We start from the raw sequence: 9,183 nt of genomic DNA, 5'->3' as shown, positions 1-9,183 counted from the left end.
TCATTACAATGAACTTAGTTTGCTTTTGGGTTATGAAGAGTTGAAACGTTTACTTAAGGACCTTCCGGAATCTGCCCATAAGAAATTCCTTGATATTGATCTAGAAAAGATTTATTTGTTTTGTGCGGAGAATTGCATTGAAAATCCTTATATTGCCAATTACCTAAAGAAAAGAAAGCAAATAGAAGATGATTGGAATACTAATGAAAGGGAAGAGACTTCCCCATATCCTCCTATTATTTCTCATGATGAATCAAGTAACGAGGAGGAGCTTTCTATTCAACCAATCTCATCAATAAGGAGCTCAAAGAGGAAGGTTGAACCCATACATAATATGAAGAAGAAAAAGAAAAGAAGGAGCAACAAAGGTAAAAAGGTATCCCTCCCAAATGATGTTGCTCCTACCACTCATTGTGATGATGAAAATTGCTTTACTATTGGTGCTATCCATATTTTTAATGATGAGTGTGATTATGCTTATGATATGAAAGGGCCCAAGCTTGGGGAAGCTATGTTTGATGAGGATGAAATATTTGAGAATATATTTGCTGAAATTAATGTTTGTCCCAAGCTTGGGGATGCTATGTTTAATGAAGATGATAAGGTTTTGCATTGATTTATACTAACCTATCTCACGAGTTCTTGTTGAGTTTGTTGTGAATGAAGCTGTTGATAAAAAGAAGAGAAACCATGATATGAGAGGAATTAAGGAGACATAAAAGTTCAAGCTTGGGGATGCCCAAGGCACCCCAAGATAATATTTCAAGAAGTCTCAAGCATCTAAGCTTGGGGATGCCCCGTTAGGCATCCCACCTTTCTTCTTCAACAACTATCCGTTAGTATCGGTTGAGCTTAAGTTTTGCTTCTTCACATGAGTTGTGTTATCCTTGCAATGTCATTTTGTTTTGTTTTGCTTGCTATTTGAATAAGATACCAAGACCTGAAATTCTTTAATGAGAGAGAGTCTTCACATTAGCTACATAATTGTTTAGCTACTCATTGATCTTCAATTATATCTTCTTGGAGTAGTTTGTCATTTACTCGTGTGCTTCACTTATATCTTTTGAGTAAATGGTTGAATGAGTTGATTGTCATAAATCTGAATTTATATATGTCTCATTTTTTTATCCCATGGGGAGTAATGACTTCACATCTAAGAAGTAGAGGTTGTAAATTTATTGAAGGTTAGCAAGCATTGTATTGGTCATTTGAACAATTCATGAAAGAATATTGAAGGAAGAGAGATTTCACATATAAATATACTATTGTAGACATCTTTTATAGTTGGGAGCACTCATTAAGTATGACATGCTAAAGAGTTGATGTTGGACAAGGAACACAACGTAATGGGTTATGTTTTCCGACATCTCAGTTAAAGTATATTGTCATGGATCATTCAAACATGTTGAGCTTGCCTTTCCCCCTCATGCTAGCCAAAATTCCTTGCACCAAGTAGAGATACTACTTGTGCTTCCAAATATCCTTAAACCCAGTTTTGCCATGAGAGTCCACCATACCTACCTATGGATTGAGTAAGATCCTTCAAGTAAGTTGTCATCGGTGCAAGCAATAAAAATTGCTCTCTAAATATGCATGACTTATTAGTGTGGAGAAAATAAACTTTGTAGGAACTTGTTATGGAAGCAATAAAAGCGATGGACTGCATAATAAAGGTCCATATACAAGGGGCAATATAAAGTGACGTTCTTTCGCATTAAGATTTTGTGTATCCAACCCTAAAAGCGCATGACAACCTCTGCTTCCCTCTGCGAAGGGCCTATATTTTACTTTATGCAAGAGTCAAGGTGATCTTCACCTTTCCCTTTTTCATTTTTTTCCTTTGGCAAGCACTTTGTGTTGGGGTGATCCCGATATATATATATCCAATTGGATGTAAGTTAGCATGAACTATTATTGTTGACATCACCCAAAGGTGAATACGTTTGGAGGCAACATTATAAGCCCCAATCTTTCTCTGTGTCTGATTAAAACTTCATAACCATTAGTATTGCGTGAGTGTTAGCAATTGTAGAAGACTATATGACAGTTGAGTATGTGGAGTTTGATATTCCTGAAAATAAGATGGATTGCAATTGTTTGAATGACTGAGAAGGAAGTTTGCTAGTTTTCAAGAAAGTTTATGGTCTATGCTTTGACATGTTAACTGCTTGTTACTTTATCGTGAGAAGTTTTATGAGATGAACTACTGTTATGACATATTATCATGCTAGAAAAGGTGATTGAAATTATCATTGACCAAACTTGTGCACCTTCTAGCATTCACACTTCAGAAATTCTTTCTTTATCATTTACCTACTCGAGGACGAGTAGGAATTACGCTTGGGGATGCTGATACGTCTCCAACGTATCTATAATTTATGAAGCATTCATGCTATATTACTATGTGTTTTGAGTGATTATGGGCTTTATTATACACTTTTATATTACTTTTGGGACTAACCTACTAACCGGAGGCCCGGCCCATATTGCTGTTTTATTGCCTGTTTCAGTATTTTGAGGAAAAGGAATATCAAACGGAGTCCAAACGGAATGAAACCTTCGGCAGCGTTATTTTTGGGAAGAATATGATCTTGGAGACTTGGAGATCAAGTCAGAAGATCCTCGAGGACTCCACGAGATAGGAGGCCCCCCCCCTATAGGGCGCACCCCCTTGTCTCGTGGGCCCCTCGAGCACCTCCCGACCGCCTTCTTTCGCCTATATATACCTACGTACCCTAAAACCATCACAAATCAAGATAGATCGGGAGTTCCGCCGCCGCAAGCCTCTGTAGCCACCAAAAACCTCTCGGGAGCCCGTTTCGGCACCCTGCCGGAGGGGGAATCCATCACCGGTGGCCATCTTCATCATCCCGGCGCTCTCCATGATGAGGAGGGAGTAGTTCACCCTCGGGGCTGAGGGTATGTACCAGTAGCTATGTGTTTGATCTCTCTCTCTCTCGTGTTCCCTCTATGGCACGATCTTGATGTATCCCGAGCTTTGCTATTATAGTTGTATCTTATGATGTTTCTCCCCCCTCTACTCTCTAGTGATGAATTGAGTTTCCGTCTTGAAGTTATCTTATTGGATTGAGTCTTTTATGAGAACACTTGATGTATGTCTTGCCGTGTTTATCTATGGTGACAATGGGATATCATGTGCTACTTGATGTATGTTTTGGTGACCAACTTGCGGGTTCCGCCCATTAACCTATGCATATGGGTTGGCACACGTTCTTGACTCTCCGGTAGAAACTTTGTGGCACTCTTTGAAGTACCTTTGTGTTGGTTGGATGAATCTGAGATTGTGTGATGCATATCGTATAATCATGCCCACGGATACTCGAGGTGACAATGGAGTATCTAGGTGACATTAGGGTTTTGGTTGATTTGTGTCTTAAGGTGTTATTCTAGTACGAACTCTTTTATAGATTGATCTGAAAGAATAACTTTGAGGTGGTTTCGTACCCTACCGTAATCTCTACGTTTGTTCTCCGCTATTAGTGTCTTTGGAGTGACTCTTTGTTGCATGTTGAGGGATTGTTATATGATATGTCTATGTTATTATTGTTGAGAGAACTTGTGCTACTGAAAGTATGAACCCTAGGCCTTGTTTCCTATCATTGCAATACCGTTTACGCTCACTTTTATCATTAGTTACCTTGCTGTTTTTATTATTTCAGATTACAAAAACCTATATTTGCTATCTATTTTGCACTTGTATCTTCATCTCTTCGCCGAACTAGTGCACCTATACAATTTACCATTGTATTGGGTGTGTTGGGGACACAAGAGACTCTTTGTTATTTGGTTGCAGGGTTGTTTGAGAGAGACCATCTTCATCATACGCCTCCCACGGATTGATAAACCTTAGGTCATCCCCTTGAGGGAAATTTGCTACTGTCCTACAAACCTGTGCACTTGCAGGCCCAACAATGTCTACAAGAAGAAGGTTGTGTAGTAGACATCACCCAACAGGTAAAAATAGGTTAAAAAACGCCCGATGAGTCAAATAGCAAACGAACTAGCAGGTCTGGCGTGCCGGTGGGCTGCCCCTATTAGTAGATGGGTCATGCCTGGGCTGCGACCTCCTGCCATGGGCCGGTACGGCACGACGCGACTATTAGTCGTGCCGTCGCAGGCCGTGCCGTGCCAGGCACATTTACCGCGGCCAGGCCAGCGCCGGCATACAATACCGGCTTCAAAACATATCACCACACAGTATGCTGGGGCACTCGCCAGCAGTCAGCACACATGCCAGCACACAAAAAAAGCCGGGAATGGGTCGGCAGGCGAACGATAAACGGACGCGCGGCCGTTTTGGTCGGTGCGTTACGCCGGGAGTTGCTCTCACATCCTTTGATTTGTTTTTTTAGGGTTAATGTCGGCGCTTTTATTCAAATTAAAAAGAGTCTGGAATCTCACCTGCGATCACCTCCAAAATACAATCCGGTGGTGATCCAAGCCAGACCTTACAAAGTTCTTCTCCTACACCTATCTTTGCTAACTTATGCGCGGCAATATTTGCAGAACGCCTCACCCACGAAACACTGAACGCATCAAAAGAGCGAAGCAAAGTCTTGATCTCCTCCACCCATGAGCCTGTCGTCGCCAAAGTCCTCTCTGGAGTGTTGATCATCTGTACTAGAGCCTGGCTGTCCAGTTCTAGTTGGATTCTTTGCACGTTCCTTTCCGCTGCTAGCAATAGAGCTCGCTTGCACGCTTTGATATCCGCGGCCTTTGCATCAACCACATGAGGAAAGAAGTGGCTTGCACCGACTAGGAAGGCACCGTTATGATCCCGCAGTACAACCCCTCCTCCACTCTTGCCTCCAAACTTTGACATAGCATCGTCTGTGTTGGCCTTGATCCAACCCTCCTCCGGCGCTGACCAGCGTTGCATGATCGGGACTTTGGGCTCCAGCCCCGTCTTGTTGTGAGCTTCCCTCCATTCCTGCATGAAATCACATACCCTCTCTATTATTGCATGTGGTTCATCGATCCTCTTGCCTTCCTTAATTTCATTTCGTGCCAGCCATAAAGCGTAGACCGCATGGATCATTGCTTGTCGCTCGTCCTCGTGAGCCTCTGCAAACCACCCAAGCAACCAATTAGCCAGCTCGCTCTGAGAGCATGTGAAACTCGGTGGGGCAGCCACCGTTACTCCCTTTTCTGAGCTCAGCTGGTTCCAGAACTGGACCGAGTGTTGGAAAGTCTAAAATAGATGCAAAATAGTTTCCTCTCGTCCGCATACTACACAAAATACTCCAGGCTTGATCTTCCTTCATAGCAGCTCCGCCCCCACGGCCAAGCCATTTCTAATCACTCTCCACATGTGGATTTTCGCCTTGCCCGGAGCATTGGTATCCCAAAGACCCAAATACCCATTATGCTTGTTAACCGAACTAGCTAATTCCGGCCATCCGGTTTTCAGCTTATTCAGTGTCATCTTCAAGTGATAGGATGACCGCACCGTGAAGGTGCCATTCTTTGTAAAATTCCAAGCCAAAACATCCTGCATCACTGGTCCCCCAATAGCTATCTGTTTTATGTCTTGCGCATCATCCGGCGAGAACATCTCATCGAGTCTAGCAGTGTTCCACGCATCTCCAGCCGCTACCATCAGGTCTGCCACCTTTGTCACTCCCTGCAAGTATACAACCCCAAGTGGCCTCATACTCCAGCTTCCCTGGATCCAGTTATCGTGATGTATGTTGATGCTAGAACCATCGCCGACCCGCCAAACAAGTCCTTCTCTCAATAGATCGCAGCCATGAAGAATACTTCGAAAGGTAAAGGACCCACCCGAGGGGCATGTTGCTGACATGATCGTGGTATCCGGGAAGTACCTTGCCTTTAGAACTCGTGCACACAACGACGTTGGACATTGTAAGATCCTCCATGCCTGTTTGGCCAAGAGAGCTTGGTTGAAAGCCTCTGGATCCCGAAAGCCAAGCCCACCATCCCTCTTTGTCTCGCACATCTTCTCCCACGAGATCCAATGCACCTTCCTATCACCATTTGTCGCCCCCGCCATAATTTTGACGAGATTGAAGTCAGGTTCCGACACATTTTCTTTGCGAGGTGGAAACAACTCATAGTGTAAGTTGGTGTAGCTTGGAGTATAGACTTAACTAGAACTTCCCGCGCGGCCTTGGAGAGCCCCTGGCCCTTTAAACCATTAACCTTTCCCTTTGAACACTCTGTGACATATTTAAACGTGCCATCCTTTGATCTTCCTACTAGTGTAGGCAGACCCAGGTATCGCTCGCCAAGGGCTTCATTGTGTATACCGAGTGTGTTCTGCAGTTGGCCTTTCATGTCATCGTGAGTGCCCTTCCCAAAAAAGGTAGCAAATTTCTGTAAGTTAATGCGCTGGCCCGAAGCCTCCTCATACTGCCTCAGAATTTCCTTCAACTCCATCAAATTATCCAAAGATCCCTCAAGGAAGACAATGCTATCATTGGCAAACAGTAAGTGTGTAACATTGGGGCTAGTGCTCCCAAATGACACTTCTTTGATTCTCTTCTCCTCTTGTGCTCTCTTTAGTAGCGCCGAGAACCCCTCCACACAAAACAAGAACAAATAGGGGGATAACGGGTCACCTTGTCTCAAACCACGAGAGGGCACAAAACCCCTGGATAAGCCACCATTAAGCCTCACTGAGAACCTCGCCGATGTCACACATCACATAATCATAGCAATCCATTGAGCATCAAAACCCACTCGGTTCAGAACCTGCTCGAGAAAAATCCATTCGACCCTATCATATGCCTTCATCATGTCGAGTTTAACCGCACACAATGGCTTCTTCCTCTTCCTGTTTAGAATGGCGTGCACGCACTCGTATGCCACAAAAACATTATCCGTAATCAACCTTCCCGGGACAAAGGCACTTTGTTCTTCTGATATCAACAGAGGGAGTAAACCTTTTAGCCTGTTTGCCAACACCTTTGTGGCTATTTTATAGAGCACGTTACATAAGCTAATCGGTCTGAACTAAAAGCCACTCCGGTGAGTTGATTTTCGGAATCATAACTATAACTGTGTCATTAAAGCCCTCCGGCGTGGATGCACCGTTGAGAAACTCCTTCACCGCCTTGCACACATCATCTTTAACCAATGACCAGTGTCTTTGGTAGAAAAGAGCCGGGAGTCCATCTGGGCCAGGTGCCTTCGTCGGCCCCATTTGGAATAAGGCTCGCTCAATCTCATCATCGGAAAAGGCTGCCGTCAGCCTTTGATTCATATCCGCCATAACCAAAGGTACAATATTTTGTAACAGTACATTAGCACCAACCAACCCATCAAAAGTAAACAGCCGTTCATAGAAAGAGGCTGCCAACTCTCTCATATCCCCATCCACCGTGCATCGGGATCCATCCAACAGACGTACGATCGTACATAGAAATGCACAATCCGTTCACCAAAAGATCACCAACAGATCTTAAAAAGATTGCCAAAATTCACATAATGCACATAAACGACGGACAAGTTTAAACTACATCTAAAAACTTAAAATTAAAGCGCAGAAGGTGGATCTTCACCACTTCCTCGTTGACCCTTTCCTCTTTTGGTCGACGACGCAGTTATAGGCGTCGGCGGCTGGTGGAGGATCATCCGAGTGTTCAGATGAGGCGCCGTAGTCGTCGCTGTCATCGGAGGAGGAGTCGAAGAGGACGATGAGCACTTTGAGCCGCCGGACAACCCCTCTCCTGTTACCACTTGAGCTTCGCGAGCCGAGCCGCCACTGTCACCTCGCGCTCCTACTGCTCAATGGCAAGCCGGAGCGCCTTGGCGTTCTTCCGGCATAGTCCCGAGCGTCCGCCTCCGCCGTTGTAAGAGACCGACAGGAGACCCAAGCGAGGAAACGCCCGTCCTCATCGGGCTTCGACGACAACATGTGGTTGTGGCGCACCGATTGCTCTGCCGCGTCCCTCTCCCTTGCCTGCTGCCACTCACGGCAAGCGGCGCATGCCTCGAATTCCGGCGTGCGCGTCCGGGCCTATGGGTAGGGCACAAGCAGGGGCAGGTGACATCGTGGGAGTGGCGCGGACTGTGCAACCCTCGCGGAGCTGCATGTGGGTCGAAGGGGCCAACTCTGGCATCCGCGCTGCGCTGGTGGGGAAGATGCGAGGTGGCAGATCCGAAACTGCCCCCAGTGTCCACGTTGGAGCTCTCGAGGGCAATGCGGAGGGCCAGCTCCTTGACATCGAGGTCGGAGTCGGAGCGGCTGTCGGCACTCGACATGGTCGTTAGAGTCATTTGAGTGGATCAAAATCGGAGTAAGGCGAGAAGAAGAGACAGAGTGAGAGCGGAGTGAACTGAGTTAGGGTTTTCGGATTGGTGGGTTTATTGGGGAAGGAGAGGGGTCGGGTGGACCGGGCTGACGTGGCGGACACGTGTGGGTCTCCCATATCGGTCCTACATTTGGGCTCAATATGAGGGCTCCGAACAACTTGATGATTTAAGGGCAGTTTGAGACGCCCGAGTAGGTCTTTTTTGACTGGTTAATGACCGGATCGTTCGCCCAGACATTTAACGCGTGGTTGGGGTGTTCGGCTGTAGATGCTCTCAGGCTCTAGAGTAGAGTAGAAGTAACCCAGTAGTGAGATACATCAAAAAGAAACTCCAACAAAACCAACTTTTTTGGACATTCCAACAAAACCAACTAAACATGAACACGTGAAAGTGGAGAAGAGTCAAACGAGTCTTCTAGCACATCCATTGATCCTTTTCCCGCTAATCAGAGCAACTCAAACAGGCCGACCCAAATAGACGACACATTTGTCCTTTTTGTCTGTTTGGGTCGCCCGCCCGCTCGGCATCCGTCCTATTTTAGATTTGGGTCGGCAGTGCGCTCAACGCCCCGATCCATTTCATGTTCGCACTTAATTTTTAAAAAAGGCCCGCGGCCATAGATCATGCGGCCAGCCATGTCTCATGCCGGCACCATGCCAGCGCCGGCATACAATACCGGCTTCAAAACATATCACCACACAGTATGTTGGCGCATTCGCCAGCGGTCAGCACACATGTCAGCACACAAAAAAAGCCGGAAATGAATCGGCAGGCGAACGACAAACGGACGCGCGGCCGTTTTGATCGGTGCGTTATGTCCGGAGTTGCTCTCACATCCTTTGATTTGTCGATTGGATTAGAAATAGCGCCCCCGCAAAAAAAAAA

At 45.8% G+C, this 9,183-nt stretch overlaps 1 protein-coding gene across 1 annotated transcript in view; it reads left to right on the top strand.

Annotated features, from left to right (window-relative positions):
* The first annotated feature begins 9,058 nt into the window (after nt 1–9,058).
* Nucleotides 9,059–9,183, top strand: part of LOC119279492 — a 1,130-nt gene continuing 1,005 nt past the window's right edge. Inside the window, exon 1 of the mRNA XM_037560713.1 lies at nt 9,059–9,105. Coding sequence (XP_037416610.1) covers nt 9,059–9,105 — 47 coding nt within the window. The remainder of the gene's footprint in view (nt 9,106–9,183) is intronic.

The sequence above is a fragment of the Triticum dicoccoides genome, chromosome 3B (assembly GCF_002162155.2).
Source record: "Triticum dicoccoides isolate Atlit2015 ecotype Zavitan chromosome 3B, WEW_v2.0, whole genome shotgun sequence".
NCBI lineage: Eukaryota > Viridiplantae > Streptophyta > Magnoliopsida > Poales > Poaceae > Triticum > Triticum dicoccoides.
Note: the sequence above shows the minus strand (reverse complement) of the source record. Positions and strands in the feature narration are given on the sequence as shown.